Genomic DNA, 20,679 nt, shown 5'->3' on the forward strand with positions numbered 1-20,679 from the left:
TTAGAGATCTCAATTTTTAAGTGTCCCCAAGCTGCCCTTGCTCTGGGTCCCTGCTCCAGCTCAGGCCTAAGGACTCCCTGGTTATGGCTGATGAGTCATTAGGGTTTGTCTTATATCTAGAAGATACGCAATAAGTATTTATCACCTGTGCGTTTATTTAAGGAGCTCTAATATTCTTCTGGCACAGTCCCTCATTTTGAGTCTCTGCTCAAAGCTCCTTTTACCAGAGAGGCTTTGCCAAAGCTCACTAGCTCGCTCTTACCCTGCCCTGTTTTACCCTTATCCCTCTTACCCTGTTTCAGCTTTCTCCTTTCACTTTTTACTACCTGACATCATATATTTATTGGGTTATTGCCCTATTAGAATATAAACTCAACAAGAGCACAGGACTGGTCTGTTTTGTTCACTATCTCCAGCTCTTAGAACAGCACATATTAGGCACTCAATAAATTCTTTTAAACGAGTACCTTTGTAGAATCCACTGGTAAAACATGTAAATGAGCAAAGTAGCAGATCAGGTGACAACCTGGACAACATCTCTCCTTCAATGTCAGATTGTAATAAATGTCAGGATGATTCATCTACAGCATAGAACAAATCTCAAAAGCTTTAAATTGTCATTTTGTTCAAAATATTGCTGGATATTGTAATCTTGCCAATATTTCTCCAGTAGCACTAGGATGAGAGTGGGGATAGGGGAAGGATGGCAGAGGGAAGCAGCTTCTTCCCTGAGTTCATTCTGTAAACCTGCCATTCTTCAGCCGGGTTGGGACCTCAAAAAGTAGTGCCTTGTTTAACTGTTTGCTCCCCCTGGTGGTAGAATGTAGTTAAGGGCAGTATTTCCCCATCGGCTGAAACTGAGGGGTGTGGGCCATAAAATGGGCCGCTAGTGAACTGCAGGATGATTTTTTTTAACGTACTTATCAAGCATTAAATACTAGTTATGGACACTAGTTATTCTCCTTAACTTGAGCATTATTGAAGAAATGTCTCACCATGCATAGATCATCCATAAGATCTCTTACTCTAGCCTCCTTCTCCCAATACCACAAGATACATTTTAAAATGTGGGCCTTTTGCACTCGTCAGCACTTTGGAACGAGCATGTGAGGAAAACAGCCAGCCTTCTCCAGGCCTCCGCTCAGTACCACACAAGGCCCCCCCCTCAGGAGCCCGGACCCCCACCTGAAGGAATCCAGTTAAGCCTGAAAGGATTCAGGGGCGGTAGCCATGCAGCATGGGGTGGAGGCAAGAAAAGGACGCCTTAAAGAAACTTCTGTTTTCAAAATGTCTTTGCAAAACAACACAACTGTAGATGTATGGGCACTGAACCTATCTCTGCAGATCTTAGCAAATAATTCTCAGAAATTATGGCAGCACGGCTCAGTTTGGAACCGTAGGTCCCACACTGTTCTTATTTCCTCCGTCTCTCATCCCCCCTTCTAGCCATCGTCACTCCACCTGCGAAGGACTCCGTGCACAGGATTCTTCAGGGTCCTGAAGGAGGTGACACATGAATAGGGAACCTATGAAAGAAGGCGGAGCAGCTCTTTTCCAGGTCCCTGTGGCTGCCCAGGCAGTGCCCCTACCTGCATTACACTCGGTGATGCTCCCCTCTACAAACGTGGAGCCTTGGGGACAGGCACAGCTGTATCCTGCAGGTCTCAGGAGGCAGAGATGGCTGCAGACATTTTTACAGCGGTTGGGCACTGGAAAGCAGATAACAGCGGGTCGGTTCTGAGGAGGAGATGAACACCCCGACCAAGAATACGCCCATCAACTGAACGGTAGCCCTGACAGGTGACATCCCAACACCTCTGGGCCAAGTGCCACCTGGCTGGCTACTCACCCTCACTACACTGTCACCCCCTGCCACCCACCGAAGTGGCACAGTCCCTCCCTGTGCCCTCCACCCCACGGCTGCACCACTCCCACCCCCCATTGGCATCATTATGTCCTCTGCTGCCCTGGCAGGTTTGTAAGGCAGGCGTCTGATCACAGCACAGCGTCAAAAACTCGTGAAGGCTAAGCGACTGGAGATGGTTCAGAAGACCATGAAGGCTCCATTATTATACCAAGATTTGTCATTACCCAAATGTGGGTGGGTCTTTAAGGGTGGTCCATCCAAAGCACACAATGGATGTGATTTCCATCCTCACCTTTCAAAAATTTTCCTTCTGTGCTTCAGATTTTTTTATTTGGAAGACAAGAAAATTTCAACCTGTGATGATCAGAATCAACTGAGAGCTATGCACACCTGTGGATGCCCAGTCACAAAAATTCATATTTAAATTGGTCTGGGATAGAGTCCCATTGTTACCATTAAAAGTCCCTCCAGTAATTACAGTCTTCTGAATTCTCCCTTAGCATGTATTATGACTTGTCCAAGGGTTAGATGATCTCTAAATCCCTTCTCAGGTTAACTTTCTGTGATCCTGATTCTCTGTCACCCAAAATGTAATCATAGATAAGGCATGGTGATAAAATAAAAGGTATATTCCAAAATCCTCACTCAGAATCTAACTCATTACCATTTCCTCAGCTCTCTGGAGCAGAGCTTTTCACACTTTAGTGTGATACAAAACGCCTGGGGAGCCTGTTCCAAAGGGGTAGGCGGGGCCTGGGAGCCTGCATTTCTAACCAGCTCCCTTGTGATACCAAGGCTACTGGTCCACGCCACACTTGGAGCACGGCCTGGAACAGCGATTCTCAAAATGTGGTCCCCGAACCAGCAACAGTAGTAACAAATTGCTAACTTGTTAGAAATATGAAACTTCATTTGCATGTGTTAGAAATGCAAGATTCCTAGGCCACCTCAGGCATATTAAAGCAGAAAGCCCACAGGTGGGGCACAACGATGTATTCAATGAGCTTTCTAGATGATTCTGATGCGTGCTATAATGTGAGAACTACTGGTCCAGAGTAAATCTAATCTGGCACAGCTGGGCTGGGTCTCCGGCTTACACAGCAAGCACTCAGCACTTTCCAAAGGCAGCCCAGAGCCTGAGCTGATAAGCAATGCTTTTCCCTCAGGGGTGGTCTCCAGGTTATCCTCTGCCTGACTCCTAGGCAGCCTTCTCCACAGGGGCCACAGGGGGCTCACCAGATTTACTGTGCTCTCCCCACCTGCCTTTAAAACTGCGAGTGTGAGAGCCGCAGGAGCATTTATGAGGCAGAGCCGGAGGTGTTTCAGAAAGGGGCTGGAGAACAGCAGGGCGTACAGGATCAGCAACACAAGGTGGTTTCAGAAAGGGCATTTGCCACCAGTGTCATCCCCTGGGAGGCTCATCTCTGAGTTGAATTCGCGAAGGCTGATTCAGGGTCCCAGAGTACCAGCGAGCTCAGGCTCCCCCTCTGTTTCCCATCCAGGGATGGGGACGGAGGTGGCTTATCAAGGGTCAAACGGTCATAGAATTCAACCCAGATCTCGGCACACTGAATACAACTTGAATGGAAAGATGCTGAGCTTTGGGTTTGATGGAACTGAATTTAAAAATTATTTCTGAGTTTAAAACTCATCAGTTAGTTGTATAACTTGGGCATAGAGAATAAAACCTCTTTATACAGTTTTGGGGAAGAATAATTAAAGTAACATGTCTGGGTTATTACTGAAGAGAGAATAGGACATTTAGAACTTAAAAGCCTATTTCCTTTCCTCACTTCAAAAATTTCCCTTCCCTTTCAGTTTACTCCTCACAGTGAATTAGAATGCAGGTAACCCGATGAAGCAGGGCCCAGAACTAAGAAAGTGAGGAAAAGAGGAAGAAGTAGAAATGCACCTGACTAACAATTTTAGGTGACGGTTCACATAGCTTGGGATAACTTGACTGGCCTGGTTGCAAGAGCGGGTAAAACTGATGATATTCAGGAGACCCATTTTATGACCTGTTCACCCAAATCACACTTAGCAGGTGTCTGACGCCTGCCGGATTCTGTGGCCTGGCGGTACATACTCATAACTCTAAACAGGACTGAAATATTTTTATTTTATATCTGCTAGTGTTGTACATAACTTCATTCAACCTCCAATTAACACACACACAAACACACACACACCCTTTTCATGTAACAAGAGATCAGCCTATTATAATCCACCACCATTTTCCACCAACATAGCCAGTAACTTGAAATAATGAGGAACATCGTATTCTAAGGTTAGTGATTACCTGACCGGTTATATCGGTGTTGATGAAAGACTCGAACTTGAGTCAGCCAAGGGCTCACTGTCATCATTTTCTCTTTCTCATCTTGCCCAAATTTGTCTTGTATCCACACTTCTCCCTTATCCTTAGATACCCAATATAACTGGTCTTCAAAGATGTCAAGGCTATAAGGGTTCATTGCTGCTTACCCATGGGGGAAAAACAAAAGAAAACACAGTTACTGAGAAGAAAGTATCCCAACCTCACCCTATGCCAGATTTCATTCTGCTTGGATGAATCACTAATACAAGCCTTGAAAACTCAGGAACATTCAGGCAGATTTTCTGTACATGAAACTGCAAAAATGTGCTGCTCTCGGAGATCAAGATAAAAAAATAGTAAACTAGATTAATGCCCACTTGCTAACACAAATTACAGAGGACTTGCTCACTTTCAAGTTGCCAATTTTATTTTGTTTTTGGAAAATAATTTGTATGGCAGAGACTTTTTTTCTTTGAACATAAGACACCACTTATCAGGAAAACCTGACATGCTGGGTTGCTGCAGTTCTGCAAAGTCTGGATAACAAAACAAAATGTTCGTCTCCTTCCAGATGATTCCAAGTTGTGCATAATAAACAACCCAGGACATTGAAAACATGTGTCCAGGAGTGGTTAGACATGGATCGGCATTGGGTACATGGAGCGCCACCTCTATCAGCACAACCTAACAGGAAACTCGGTTATTTCAATATCTGCTGCTGAGAGGATTTTTTAAATTATATAAAAAGCCCTTAATTATTGCAAATGAGTTCGTTCACATTTAAATCAGCAGCTGAGAGCTGGGGGTGAGGGTGGTATTTAAGAAAATATAAACCATTTCCTAAAATCAGTGTTCCTTCCTGAGACAATAGGCAAAGAAACTAGAAATATATTTATTAATTATTTCACATAATAAATTCTAATTCATTTCTAACCTGCACTGGCAATTATTCTCCTATCAGTGCCATCGTATTTTATGGTTTCAATCGTTTTCTCTTTGAAGTCACTCCAGTAGATCCGGTCATTGTTCAGATAATCAATAGAAAGACCTGTCGGCCAACCGAGGTCCGCACGGACCAGGATGTTCCGATGCTGCCCGTCCATCCAGGCTGACTCGATTTTCGGTTCTGTGCCCCAGTCAGTCCAGTACATAATCCTGTAACAGAAGGTTCCCTCCTTGTAGCATTTCGTCTAGTGAGGCTTCTCCCCTGAAGTGGAGCATGGACTTCCCACAGGAAAATCAACTTTTTCTTAGGGGCCTGAGTGAGAAGTGGTACCGCCTTTATACTTTATAAGACAGAGAGAGGAAAGGGGAAGCTGGTGCGTCGGTGATCCCTCCTTCCGGAAAGCCTCACTTCCTCAGTAGAAACCGGCCAGCCTCCCCCAAGGATACACACCCACACCCTTTATCATATACACGTCATTATGAAAGCTGTTCCTTCAGGAAATATTGATTGAACACCTCCTGGGCAAGAGGCACTGTTGTGTGTTTGGGAGGTATCGGAGATCAAAACAAGGAGCCCTACCCTCATCGTGGAGCTTACTTACGTTGCAACTCTTTCTTTTTAAAGGTAATATTTTGCATCCAATCAAGACTTAATTATAAAAGAATTGAGTAGACCAGGGAGTGTGCCACTTCCAATACCCAGAAAGGATCAGTCCGGCCAGACAGGTGGGTGGAACAGAGCAGCTGTAAACAGCAGGTGAAGGGCAGAGCGAGGCCCTGTCTGAAAGCCCCGAGCAGCGTGGTGCCAAGGCAGGCCCACCTCCCTCACATGCTAGTGTTATCAGGTCTTCTAATTTTTTAAGCCCCAAATACAGGTTTTTAAAAATTTTTTTTATGTGAGCAACTAAGCAAAACAAAAAAATTTAAAGCTCAAAGATGCTTATGGGCCATATTAGCCCACCAGCCACCACTTTGCAGCTACTAATCGAAACCAGTCATCAGGTGCAGACCAATGCTTCAATCTAGTGAGGAGTGTGTGGATTTCAGATAAACTGGGCTCTGGAATAAATGTGGCCAGAGGCCTTCCCCTCACACAGCATCATCAGTCTGAAGCCTGGTTGGTCCTAAGTGATCTTCAGGGCAGATTATGATTCTTGAAAATAGTCATAGGTGCCACTCCAAAAAAGTCCAAGGATAATTTCAGAACAATTGGGAAAATTAATCAAATACATGTAATTTTTTGAGAATCCAAGTAGAAAATAGCTAGAACGTGAAAGACTCCTCCTTCGAGTACTTACCCTAGTTTGGGATTCACCACCACTGCAGCCGGTTGGCCCAGCTGGGTGGTAATCAGCCACTTTCTGTACCTTCCGTCAAGTTCAGCCACCTCAATTCGTTGACTCCTGGCATCTGACCAGTAAATGTGCCTGAATTTAGAAGGACACGGTTAAGCAACAGAAGAGCCTAGGCTGGTCACTTCTGGGGAGCAGGTGTGAAGAGAGAGCATTTAGTTTGGAAGTTCCAGCTTGCCAGACAGCTACTCAGATACTGGTGACCTGAGCATAGTCTCCCTCCTTGGGGACTGCCAAGGGGACATGTTTGGAAGGTTACAGGCAGCGAAGGGCAGGAAGGATGGGACTCCTGCCTGATCCGCCAAAGCAGCTGAATCAGCCAGGATCAGCCATGATGGCGGACCTTACATCTGGCATTATTATGCGGCGGGTCCTTCCAGGGAGAAATCTTAAGCACTTTTGGGTTGTCCCTTTAATTCTGATTGCCCGTGAGTCCGCTTCCTCCTCAGTCCAAGAACCCCACTGGAATCAACAGGGACCCATTCCGAGGATGGGCAGAAGCGGCCTTCCAAAACAACAAACTCGGCCAGGCCACCCTGCCCTTCTTCCATCCCTAAGACTGCAGGCCTCAGTCTCTCACAAGCGGAAAGATTTCCATCCGTTTCTTAATTCACTCCTTCAATAAGTCTGAGAAAGAGATAAACCTTCAAACATGAAGACAGATCTGGCATTGCCTGCTTGGTTTTCAGGACAAAGTATTAAAGTCAAGAGTTTTGAGCTCCGGATTCTCCGAGGCCTTTTTTCTTGGCAGAACATGCTAAAATGAGTCTCTCCTGTTAGCCTGCAGGCACAGTGGGGACCTAATTAACTTCTTCAGAGACGTTCAAGCCTTCCAGGAACACCAGACAAGTTTGTTTAACGGTGAAAATTAACTTATATGGTAGGCGGCTTTCCGTCTTGCAGAAGGCAGCAAGCCCCTGAGCCTTCCCTCGGAAACGTTTTTCTGTGAGTTCATCTTCAAGGACATAGGGACTCTGTGAATGCTTGAACTCTGATTCTGATGTCTCCACTTTTCTGCAAATGTTCCTGCAGCGCAAGGCTCTTCAGTGAAGAAGGTCCTTACTGACATTTCCCACATCTGTTTGCATCTCAAGCATCTATCTACCTTAAGACATCCCTGCTTAGAGGTCCCGATGTAGGGATCATCCAAAATGTACAGCTCTGCTTCCTGGGGTTCTCGAAAACCTAAAAGAATACTATGGAGCTGACACCTCTATTGAGGAAAAAACCCCAAAGCTTAAACAGGGAAGTCAAATTTCCAATCTGTTTAGACAACATAGTCTGCTAAAAACACAAGGTGTGGACTGTTCCTCCCCAAAATAATTACCGCAGGGGAAAATGTTTCACCTCACCGGCTTTGCCAGGAGAATGGGGAGGCTGTCCCATTTTTTCACAAAATGAGCAGTGCCACCATATTAAAAGGTAATTTTGGAATCCAGAACTCTGTCGGCAAGAATGTTCACCTAGATATAAGTGCAGACTCTTGACCTTTGTCCTCTCCCAAACGTGTTCACGGCACACATAGAATAAAGGACATGATCCTGTCATGTCCTTTATAGGACACTTTGGGGTAAGCAGGGGCGGCTGCCGCAGCTGGAGCCAGCCCAGGCACTACCCGGCCGCACCGGTGGCTGAGGGTGCCCATGTCTGGGTCCAGCTTAAGTCCTGGACCCAGGAGACCAGGAAGGGACTATGGCCAGGTAATAGAAAAAGCAAGAGGAGCTAAACTTACCTTCCAACCCAGTCCACTGCTAAGCCATCCGGCTGCATTATGTACTTCAGGCCCAGGTCGAGCACCTGCACGTGGTTATTGCTGCCAGATTCAAAGTTGGGGATGTAGGCACGTTTGATAGCACCAAAATTAGAGCCATGCCCTAGCACAGTGTAATATATGACACCTGCAGCGGCAAGACACACATGTCAATTTCATGTTAAGACCCTCAGATAAGAGAGAACCTGGGGTCCAGTCAGGTGAAGTACTATACATTTATTGACATCTATACCTCCCCATTGTTCCTGTAATACTAATAATTCAATGGCATCAATATGATCAAACCTCAAAACCTCTCATACTTGAAGAGCTATTAGCTTCAAATGCTTCAATTAATAACATTGACATACTTAGTCATCCTTGTCTAAAGGTAATTAATTAAAATATCTTCCAGCTATTTACTCTCACTAGGATCAAGTTCTAGTTTCTAAAATAGAATATATAGATAAACCAGGGGCAGGTTGTTGAGTTTGAAATCCTACTCAGTAACAATGACAATAAAGGAGCCATGCAGATGAGAAATCTTATTTTACGTATAGCCTAAAAGATAGTGGACAGCCGGCATTTTGAAGAGCATGGGAGGATCGTGACTTTTAAGGCATATACTTTCCTCGGTATGTAATATTCTTTAAAAGCTTATTGTATTACATAACTGTGTGAAAACACAATAATAAATCTTACATTGCATTGTTTTCAATAGTTTGCAAAGCATTTCCACATCTATGACCTCATATGGCCTTCAAAACAACTCTGAGACACAGACAGGCAGAAGACGATTTCTTATCTTGTTTTACAGATAAGAAATGGCAATCCAGAGAATTGTTACAATTATTTAAGATCATAAAGCTAGTAGATGAGGGAGACAGGCATAGAAAACAAATTGGCTGACTCTTACCACATTTCTCACACACCATACAGAGACATGAGAGACTCAACAATAGGCATTACTCAAGTTTTCATTCATTAAACTATATTTTTTGAGCACCCACCACATACACTGTACTGGAAGTTGGGCCAGGTGCTGGGCATGTAGACATGAATTAGATTCAATCTCTGATTCCAAAGAGCACATGGTTAAGAAGTTGGAAGAAAAATATGTGGACAAATAACTGTAATCCAACATAATATGCACTTTAAGAAAAGTACGTATAAAATGTTACAGGCTCATGGGTGAGCCATCACAGCACTGTGCCAGGAGGAATTATAGAAGGTGTCACAGAGAAGGGACCACTGCACTGGGTCTTTGAAGTTTCAGTAGAAATCTGCCCAGTGTACAACAGCGGGGAAGAACAAGACCTGTGCAAAGACAAGGGGATGTTAAACAAAAGGACGGGACGTGGTCCTCAAAGCATAAGCCCCAGGGACGGCAGAGGTTTGCTGGGAAGCTGGGGAAGGTTGGCCAGGCCCCACAACCACGCTAAGGCGTCTGGAGCACGCTGGGTACAAGGATCTTCCGCTTTCACTCATGCAACAAAATCCACTCATTAAAAAATAAAATTCCCCAGAGCTCAACACCTTATAAGTCAGTTAATCCAATCAGCATCCATGACAGATGCCAATGTTCATACTCACTGAGGCCTGTGCCCTCAGGATCCCAGTCATAATCTACAGCCTGAATGTGTTCCTGTTCCTCAAGGTAGTCTGCATACTTCTCAGATGAGAGATTATATTTTCGAATTCGCACATTTTCAGGAAGTAGCAACAAAGGAGGGTCACCTATAAACAAATAAAGGGCTGCTTTATGTTTGATTTCTAACTGAAATTTTTTAATATAAAGTAGGATATAAAATAACAGGTATCCTCCCCCCCTTTAACAACAGCAACAATGACAACAACAAAAAAACCCATGAGTTCTTATAAGATTCTGACTCTCTCAGCTAATCAAGATGGACAGAGCTGACTCTCCAACTGGGGCTGCAAAATCCAGGACTGTGGATGTTCTTATCTCTAGTCAGGTGGAAAGCTAACATTTCCGTTAGGGACATTATCAGTTGCTTATCCTTTGCCCTCAGTGGAAAACAGTTTGCAGGAGCATCCAACCTACGCAGCCCAGGATGGCTGTGAATGCAGCCCAACAAAAAATTGTAAATTTACTTAAAACATTATGAGATTTTTTTGTGATTACGTGTTGCAGTGTATTTACTGTGTGGCCCAAGACAACTCTTCTACTTCCAGTGTGGCCCAGAGACACCAAAAAGTCAGACACCCCTGGTTTAGAGTGAGGCAAGACCAAGGCCCCCTAGGAAGCATCCTCTTTTCCATTGATCTTTTTTTCCCTTTATTTGTTAATGATAAAAGACAAGATTGCAGACATTCGATCTCACAGGAGAAATGTGGTATGTATAGACTTACTAAAAGTTTACCAGAAGTCCTCATTCATCACTCTTTACTGACAGATTTTATGATTCTTTTAACAGGTAATCAGCTCCATGACCCAATTTAGCTTCTAGTTAATGAAAGAAAACAGCTTGCTCTTGATTTAAAAAAAAAATTTTTTTACCTAAGCAGAGATTTTAATGGTGACTCATCCTGAGTTGCAGTGTCTAAATTTTTTTATTTAACATACTTGCCTCATGTCAATTGAGTCTAATTTAAGTAACTTTTGAAAGATACTTAAATTTTGAAATTTTATAAATTTCCTGTTTTGACATTATATTTTATATGAATATTCTAATTTATTTCAGTCATCATCTTGATTAAAAGACTTAACCACTTTTTAATTTGCTGCTTAATTATCAGCCCAACTGTTCGAATGCCTTTGCCCTAGTTTTCATTCAGTGTAAAAAATGTTTGGAGGGTAAAATATTTAAGTATGCTAGTCAAATGTATGTGTTAAAAGCCCAATTTGTATGAAGAAATTAAACAACCATTTTACCCTTGGCTTTCAAAATAAAATGCTATTTTTTTAATCAAGTTCTTAAACCTTAGTACAAACTTTAAATTCAAATCTGTAAGATCATAAAATCCTGTCTGTACCCCTCATTTCTTAATATGTTGATTCAAATCACCAGTGGAAATGTGGGCTATAATCCTTCTGATTTAAGTCTTGTCACTGTTTCTATCAGGCCTGCTTCTCAAATATTGGCATTAACCTAAAATGTAGAACTAATGTTAGAAATTAGTAATGTGCCAGGCCTTCTGGCACATTCTGTCTGCAATCAGAAGCCCATGAACAATAAAAAGGGAAATGTCAACAAGGTGTCTTTGATTTGCCCCAGTTGAATGTAACTGTTTTTTGTGATCCATCTTGGACTACAGGGCCTCAAACCTTGATCTCTGTGGAGAGCGTCATTAATGTCATTCTATTAATGACCATCCTACAAGCAAGCTTGCATCGTTTGAATCTTCTGGACGGTGGCATCTTGTCCACCTTCTGAAGTTTTTGTCAAGGTGGACAAGAGGCTAATTCCAGGATAAAACATAGCACCTGACTCCTGTTTGAATTCCTAAATACTGTAGTTATTGTTTTAACCTGGCAAGGGAGGAATGAGGAGAAAGGACAGGGTGGGTATTGGAAGTAACTGGTGAATTAAAAATAAGACTGTAAGTCTAAGGTTTATTTTCTGGTATATCATGCTCATTAGTATTTATTTCTCCGAGAGTTAATTAGTCCCGACATGAACCCATCATACCATCAGCTTCACACCGATTTCCATAGATGCCATTCAAGGATCTGAAGCCTTCAGCACAGTAACACTCATAACTTCCTTTAGTATTTTGGCAGTTCTGGGGACATGTCGCAAATTGCTCACACTCATTGATGTCTGCAGGCAAAACAAAACCACATATGCAACATCTGCTCCCATTCATTCTTTAGAAACCCTGCTTCTGCTTAAATCCATATTCACAAACAGTGAGGACCGCAAAGACTGCAGATGAAAACAAGCAGAGACCAACATTTGTAGACTACTCTAGTGTTTCAGATACTATGTCACATGCTTCCCATGTTTTTCCTCCTCATTTAATTCTCTAGAAAGACTCTATAAGGTATGGACTATTATTAAACCCAAAGCCCCAAAACTGGTAAGCAATGAAACAGGGTTTAAACGGAAGCAGTTTGACTGTACAATAGCAGAACAAACGTTTCCCTTTCCAGAAGCAGATGTTGTTTATTACCATTTTTCCCTTCTGTTAACTAGCTTCAGGAATGAGAGTACTCGATTTGGCTTTTCAATTGAGTTCTTAAGCTTCAGCTTTCAGAAGAATTCTTCCAATCATTTGAGTGTGGCACCTCAGGAGTTAGAAACAGTAAATTCAAGCAAAAACACTTAGAGTCTTCCTCATTATGTAGCATCTTGAAGAGCTATCTTCCAACTTTATACATTAAAACTCGTTTATGTCTGACATAAGTAGGTGCACAATATGTTGTTTGACTTAAGAGAAAAAATTTGACTTGTGTTTGTTAAAAAAAAATTTGATCTCACACAATGAAACAATAAGCAGCCATCATCACTGAGGACTTCATAAATCATACCAATTTCAGAGTCATTATTGAGGATGAGCTGTCTGCCCAGCCCCCTGCTAGGCACTGGTAAGATAGCACAGAAAAAAAGCACTTGGCTTCCCTGAGTTTTCGGGGGGGTTTTTCATAACCCATGAATTTAATGAAGAAGACAGATCTTGACATTTGTCATCTTTGCTTATATATATCACAAATTTATAACTTACGACCATATTCAGACCTGGTCATCACCCTCTAATAGAAAAGTTATTGGTATTTTAATGAGATAGAACTATGAGTTTAGCCCCATAAAAAGAATTAAATAGTGGTTTAATAAAAGGGAATGAGTGGAGAACATAAAAAGTACAAGTTTCTCCTCAGGGAATTGGAGGAAATATACTCTACCATCACAGGAGTTTCTGTCCAAAGTACCAGCTTTGAACCCAGGTCTACAGGAGCAGATAAATCCTCCTTCACTTAATTGGGTACAATTATGTTCACACAGATTTTCAGCACATGATCTTTCTTTTCCTTTATCTGAAAAACAAAATCTCAGCATTGGAAATGGAAGGTATAAACCAGATCAATCACAACTATACATTGCTAAGTAAGTGTTAGCTAGAGTGCAATAAAATGCACGTATTGGTCATATGTCATACAGCTGTTATTAGAATCATAAGTTGAGCCCTAGCTGGTGTGGCTCAGTGGATTGAGCCCTGGACTGTGAACCAAAGGGTTGCCAGTTTGATTCCCAGTGTAGGGCACATGCCTGGGTTGCAGGCCAGGTCTCTAGCAGTGGACACATGAAATGCAACCACACATTAATGTTCTCTCCTTTTCTTCCCCTCTCTAAAAATAAATAAGTAAAATCTTTTTAAAAAATAAATAAATAAAAGACTTTTTTTAAAAAAGAACCATAAATTGATATACATGGAAAGGAATTTTGTGATTTGTAAATAACAAGAACTTCAAAATATTCATACTCTTTTACCCAGTTATTTCACATGAATAAATTTTCCCATAAGAAGGAATAAACATATGCACTATAATTTATGTTTAAGGATTATAATGAGAAAATTTTGAAAGCAACTTGAATGTACATTCAACATAGGAACTAAATTATGGTTTATGGTGTTTTATCAAATCTAAGGCACCCACTGATGCACCATTATTTTATGTCACACTAAAATAGAAAAGATCTGGAACGTACACTATGGCATGTTATTAAGTTTAAGATATATCCTGGTTTCAGGGATATTAAAAATGAAAATAAATACGCATCTTATTTTTTTTAATCCTTACTCAAGGATATGTTTATTTATTTTAGAGAGAGGGGAAGAGTGGGGGAACATTGATATAAGAGAGAAACATCGATCAGTTGCCTCACATACATGCCCCATTGAGGGATCAAACCCACAAGCTAGGTATGTGCCCTGATGCAGAATTGTACCTGCAACCTTTTGGTATATGGGATGATACTCCAACAAACTGAGCAACCTGGCCAGGGCTAAACATGCATCTTAAAAACAATGTTTATGACTTATGATTATCTACACTATGGATTGCCACATGATCATTAAAATTCATGATTTCAAATGATATTTTGACATGGGAAATATCTCTAGTAAAAATGGAGTAAAATATTGTAATCTTTGTAATATAGAACACTTCTTTACAATTTTTTTGAATATTAAGAAATACCAAACTTGGATTAGTCCTCTCTTAATGATAGGATTCAAGTGATTTTTACTTTTGATTGTTAATATATTTTCTGGATTTTATAACTTTCATAATAAAAAATTCAACTAATAGTTTATCTTTGTAGGGCCCATATGGCTGACTCTCTTTATCCCTGCTGTTCTGGGGTCCAGATCCTCCAGGATAGCCTTTCAATAGTTCAGACTCTACTCAGGACAACTTGTTGCTTAGCATTGTCCCCAGCTCTTGTCTCTACCAAATATCTATCTAAGCTATCTGCCTTTCATTCTTGTCATTTTTCTACCTGTCTTCTACAGTAGGCAATATGGTGAACCTAACCACTTCTCAGAGTCCCTTAGGGTAGAGTGACTACATAAGTATATGTGGTTTGAATAAACTAAAAACATTTGAGCTTCAAAGAAAAAATAACCACTAAATAAAGCACAATGTCATTGATTGGGATGCTGCCCTTGGAGTTCATACTTCAAAGCTACAAACATAAAAGCCTTATAATAAAGTCTGAGCTCTGAACAACCACACATTGATGAAACAAGAGTCCTTAAGAAAAGCAGAAACTACACAACATGAGATTCTTCCTCAAAGTTGAGGACCTTCTTAGAACTACTTTGATTTGAAAATAGTCACCATTTTAATTCATATAACAGATTCCCCCAAACCCAAGCATATCAAAAATTTTTTAAAGAAAATTTTATTTAATTAAAGTTCATTTGAATAAAAACTACTGTAGCTCATTTCAAGCCTTTTAATTGGCATAGGCAACTAAAAGAGAAACCATGTTTAACTCAACCCCAACCTGGAAATACTCCAAACTCCTAGAAACTCCTAGAAACTCCTCAATGATTAGTTTTACACATTCCAGCCTTTGGATGCAAACTCAAACAACCAGTTTTGCAAATTCTGCCATGTTCACGCTTTTTAAAAATAAGTAATCAAGTACTTCATTATATCAAAAAACTCCAAACCCCACTAAGAAAGTGTATGAAATAAAGACCAAATCAACATGGTACAGCTGGTCATTCCTCCCCCTTTGTAACTAACCCCCCAAAAAGCTTCCATGAAATCTTTGGGATGCCTCAGAAAAAAGTGATTAAAGGCCAAGAAGTTGAAAGCACGTGGAGCTAACTGAGATGACTACGTCACAGGTTCCTAGTGTTGAAGGACTCCCTCCTTTTCCTATAAAGAAACTGAGGCGTGGAGGAGTTGGTGGGCACCCAAAGAGACACAGCTCCCAGCAGAGGAACTAGAGGGCGGCTCTCCAGGCTTGGAGTCATGGGACTGTTCAGGTTCTGCCTCTGCCACTCTGTGTGACTTCCAGCAAGTAACGTAAGTTCTCTGAGCTTTATTCTATGGATAGACATACTAGCAGTGACCCACCGGGGCTAACCTGAGTGACAAATTAGATAATGTATGTGAAAGCTTTTCATAAGAACTATAAAGGACTACAAAGGCATGAATTATTAACATAACATTCCCACATTTCCATCACAATATCAGGACAGAACTGTCCCTCGGTTGTGTTCACCATCTTCCCACAGAAACTTCCCCCTCTACTTTAAAAATAAAAATAAGGGTTCCTTCCAAGGTCCCCTGTGACATTCCCATCTTTACCAGCCGCCCTCAGAAGCTTTTCTGCTGAGTGCCAAGGATACTGCATTTGGCTTAAGATGGAAAAATGTGAAGACAGATACACAAAATACATAGTTGAGAGGCACCAGTTCAACTGGGAAGGGGATGCACCCTGCAGTGAGGTAGATCAGACCCAAATCCTGACTCAACGTCTTACTGAAAGACGTGGCCCCTTTATTTAACCTCTACACTGGTTTTCTCATTTGTGAAGGGAAAGAGAGAGGGAGAAATCTCGCTCCCAGGACTGCTGAAAAGGTGGAATGAGATAACACATGCAGCGTTTAGCTCGATGTCTGGTATAGAGTAAGTGCTCAATTCCAGGCGGCTGTGGGCTTGACTGCAGCTCAGCACACTAATTAAAGAAACATGTGGCTATCGCTTACTTTACGTTACTGAATGCTTTCATTAGGTAGGCCTAAATTATCACAACGAAATATAAAAATAAGTACTTACTGCAACCTGTTTCATCAGATTGGTCACCACAGTCATCGACATCATCACATACAAGGTGCTGTGAAATGCAATGCTTGTTGCTACACTTAAATTCATCTTCTCTACAAGGTCTAGGAGTCGGACCTACACCTATAATGTAAGAACGAATTCAAGTCAAAACTTTTTCTTCTGCAAAACCAGATGCTTCCCTCTGTGGCAGGGATAGTTACTGCTTGCCCACCAAGCCTGTGCCTCCCAACATTTCCCAGTCTCCCTTGCAATTGTGTAGAGACCATGTGACTAGTTCCAGTCAACAGACTATGGGTTAAAAGTGACATGTGTCACTTCTGGGCTGAAGCAAGTAAAAGCTCAGATGCTCCCGTACTATGACAACCCTGGAAGCCATGGGTGTCAAGTGGCCTCATAACAAAAACGTCAGCCACCTGACATTGGCTTCACAGTCAGGAGGCAAAGCATGAGGACACTGACACTGGAGGCAGGAAAGATGGAGAGCCGTGTTATGCAACGGGAAAGCTCCAGGAAAACTGGAAGGCAGACCTGATGCTGGCTGAGGTTTTCAGTCTCAGGAAAGGGGTGAGAAAACAGGGGGTTAGAGATGTGCATTTCTTGCCATTACCTGAGTTTGGCAAAGGAGTGTAAAAAAGAAGTAAGCTCAGGAAAGAACTGACTGATTTACAAGCAGAAATGGAAGTCAAGTCCAGAAATTTTCAGTGTGGAAAAAGCCGACTGCATTTAGGCCCCACACAGTAAGAGTATGAAGTTGAAATGGCTTTGAGACACAAAGGCCCAAGTAAAACCTTAGTTGGATGAAATGATCGCTCATCTATTTTTCCCAATGGGCTGAATGTAACTGAAGAACAGTTGAGGCAAAAGTGCACGAGGGAAACAAAACAAAGAAATAGAACAGATTTAAGAACTATGTCTTAAAAGGAATGCTGAGTGAGGTTATTGACATTCAGAACTGATGGGAAGCAAATAGATCCAAAGTAGGTGGGGCGGATTTGCAATTGAGTAATGCATGTTTATTAGGGCCTGGCTAAACAATTCTGTCAGCAGAGATCTGCAGTCCTAGGTTCAGCTCAAACTTCTGTAGAACAAACTGAAATCCCAGAGGTATACTTGCAAACTGCAATTTGAGGCCCTTAGTTTTTCCTCTCCCCTTTTGACGTTTGCTTACAGTTTTCTGCTTTCTCATCACTTCCATCTCCACAGTCATCTATGTGATTGCACACCTCATGACTATAAATACAGCGATTATTGTCGCACCGGAAACGGTACGGTGGTTCACAGGGAACATTCACTGAAACAAAAGATGGAGAAACAAAAATATAGTTTAAGGGTAGAACATAATGTCGATATCTAAAATGCTCCTATGTCAGCACCAAGCTTGCCTGATTCATCCATTCATTTGCTCATTCAGTTAACCGGTCGACACTGAGTATCTGGTCTACGCCACAGCACTGCTAGACATCAGTCAATGGGGAGCAAGAAACCCACAGACTTTGTTTGTCCTTATGGAACATTCATTCTAGCAGAGAAAGGGACTTTACCAATTAACCATTCTACTACAACTGTGATAGAGCCACAAAGGAGATGTGCTGTGAACGCATCTCTAGGGGGTGCCTGATAGATCTTGCTTGTAGGGGAGGCTTCATGGGGGAAGATTCTGAGTCACCGTAGGTTTCCAGGCCTGAATAAGGCTCTGCGGCTGGAGTACAGAGGGAGGACAATGGGGCTGCGAGGCTGGAGGGCCAGGAAGCTCTTACTCTAGTAGTCAGGAGGCCACTGTCTGTCTCTCTAACATCAGTTGTCATTGAGCCTCCAGAGCATAAAGTCTTTTTATTAGTTTTACACAATGATGGACTCTCCTTCCTGAATTCCCTCATCTATTACATTTAAAGTTGATATCTCACAATCAAACCCTGGATCATTTGTTATCCAGAGTTAGACCACTTGCTGTTGTGGTACACCTATGAGGAGCCCAAGGGAAGAACCCAGGACTCATACTTATTTGGTAGAGGGGGCATGGTCCTCTATGCATGTACCAGGAATTCAGTGAGCTCAACACATGTGTGCGTTCTTCTTTTATTATGCAGGGAGGACTTGGGCTGTTTGATTTCCTTCTACCTTTGTACTACACACAGGGAGTTAGAGGAGAGACTTTAATGATATTGGTTGGGGCAAAAAGTCAGATCCAAGCACTGGTTCTTGGAAATAGGACTAATAGAGTTATTTGCTATGAAACACAGTGCAACACAATAAAACAATGTTGTCACATTTCAATGTGACTGTGTCTCTGCCTCTCCGAAATTTAATGTTAATAGCTGTGGATACTTCATCTTTGTAGAGGGAAGCAACTTCCTAAGAACTTCTTTGCAAGGTACATATGCTTAAGATATTTTTCAAGATTCAAGTTAAAAACAAAACAAAACATGGATAGTTCCTAACAAGAAAAGAGATGCTAAGAAATATGTTGGGAAGCCACTGTGAAAATATAATGTATGCTAATTACAGTTCTCTGAAGGAAAGGAAATATTCTGTTATCTTTTTCTAGAGGCAAATCTCTGGGCTAAAAATAGTGATGAATCTGGGAAACCAAACAGAAGAGACAATCTGAACTCCAGAAACAAACTGCAGTGGAGTCAGACTAGAAGCTAATCAAGAGTCCCCACGGGAATGTTTCTGAGGTGTCTCCTGGGCTAAGGGCTTTTACTTCTACAAAATTATTAACCTGAAGCTTGCAGCTGAATTATTTGTGGGGCTGATTAAATGCAGAGACCGATGGGCCCCACTGTCAGAGTTTGGATGGGGTGGGCCCATGAAATTGCATTCCTAGTATGTTCCCAAGGGATATGATGGACTCTCCTAGTACAGGGATGGCACTTTAGAAACAACTGCCCTAGAGTCTTTCCAATGACCCCAAATGTGTAGCAAACTGATCAAAACAAACTCTATTTTCATTCACTTTGTTAAAATCAGTAGTTCCCAACCAGATGACTAAATTTAAAGTTAAGGGGCTTTTAACATAGACATTTGCCCAGGCCCTATCCTTGAAGGTCTAAGCCTGGGGTGGGGCGGGGCATGTGATTTTGAAATATTTCTCCCCAAGTGGTTCTGATGTGTACCCAAACCAACATTCACTAGTTAAAAAATAAATAGGTATCATACAACAGAAGGGAATTAGATGACCTTGAATTTCCTAGCGGTGTTCTACGAAACTCTAGAGGTTTGGAAGAGATGGTTTGAAGGGCACTGAGAGTAGGGGGGCGCAGGAGAGGTACAACACCCTTACTCGGACCCCAGCCACACAGCTCTGTCTCTGTTTACCCACACTGCTTCCAACTAAGATTTCTTCTGAAGGTATTGTGTTCTAAGGCCAAAAAATGTTTAAAACCATGGATGTTTGGCCAACTTTCTCATGTTCCAAATAGAGAACTAAGCAGGAAGGCCAAGAGAAATCACAGTGGAGCAACCAGGTGTCCGGGACTCAAAAGCTGTACAGCTGCCTCCAGCATCACAGGCTCCTCACAAAAAACACTGTGGTTTGCGGTTCACCAGACAACGCTGCTCCCATTCCCTCTGTTTCTTTCCCCCTTACAGCACAGATGAAGTTCTTCATCGGAACCATCGCCACAGTCGTTATCGCCATCACATATCCACGATGACTGGACACAGACATGATTTTTGCATTCGAACTTGAGAGCTGGGCAGTAGGTACCATTGGGAAAGCGCGTGGCTGTAGGGGGGAAGATACGTATTCAAATGATTAGAAGGTACTAGTTTTGGAAAGCTAACCAGCTATTTGTCTCTTAGCTCTCTCCATTATAGCCTGCTCTTTCTTCCTCATCCACATGTATCGTGGCCTTAAACTGTCTGAAGTTCTGATGGAATATTTCTCAAGGACAGTTGTCCAAGCCCACTTTCCAGTGACATAAGTCATTCCGTGGACGGCAATGGACTTTTTCTTCAGAGGCAAGGGCAGCTCCTCAGCTGTGTCAGTCCCGGCTTTATCCATGATGCATTTATATAGGTAGTCTCCCTGAAGGCAGGTTTTAAGATGTGGCAACCTCATCATCAACAATATCTATCATGGATATTCTTGAACAGTTATTATTTAATCAGTGACTTAGAAAGAATAAAATGTGGCCCTGGTTGGTGTAGCTCAGTGGATTGAGCACCAGCTTGCAA

The 20,679-nt window shown here is 42.1% G+C and overlaps 1 protein-coding gene across 1 annotated transcript in view; it reads right to left on the reverse strand.

Annotated features, from left to right (window-relative positions):
* LRP2 (LDL receptor related protein 2) overlaps positions 1-20,679 on the reverse strand; it is a 195,359-nt gene that overhangs the window by 15,967 nt on the left and 158,713 nt on the right. Inside the window, exons 61-71 of the mRNA XM_054562744.1 lie at positions 20,090-20,227; positions 17,669-17,791; positions 16,492-16,620; positions 13,099-13,230; positions 11,885-12,016; positions 9,825-9,968; positions 8,214-8,379; positions 6,428-6,556; positions 5,119-5,339; positions 4,167-4,343; positions 1,590-1,709 (exon numbers count right to left, since the gene is read on the reverse strand). Of these exons, the coding sequence (XP_054418719.1) occupies positions 1,590-1,709; positions 4,167-4,343; positions 5,119-5,339; positions 6,428-6,556; positions 8,214-8,379; positions 9,825-9,968; positions 11,885-12,016; positions 13,099-13,230; positions 16,492-16,620; positions 17,669-17,791; positions 20,090-20,227 (1,611 nt within the window). The remainder of the gene's footprint in view (positions 1-1,589; positions 1,710-4,166; positions 4,344-5,118; positions 5,340-6,427; positions 6,557-8,213; positions 8,380-9,824; positions 9,969-11,884; positions 12,017-13,098; positions 13,231-16,491; positions 16,621-17,668; positions 17,792-20,089; positions 20,228-20,679) is intronic.

The sequence above is a fragment of the Pteronotus mesoamericanus genome, unplaced genomic scaffold (genome assembly GCF_021234165.1).
Source record: "Pteronotus mesoamericanus isolate MK-2021 breed Mesoamerican mustached bat unplaced genomic scaffold, CSHL_Meso_final scaffold_651, whole genome shotgun sequence".
Lineage (NCBI taxonomy): Eukaryota > Metazoa > Chordata > Mammalia > Chiroptera > Mormoopidae > Pteronotus > Pteronotus mesoamericanus.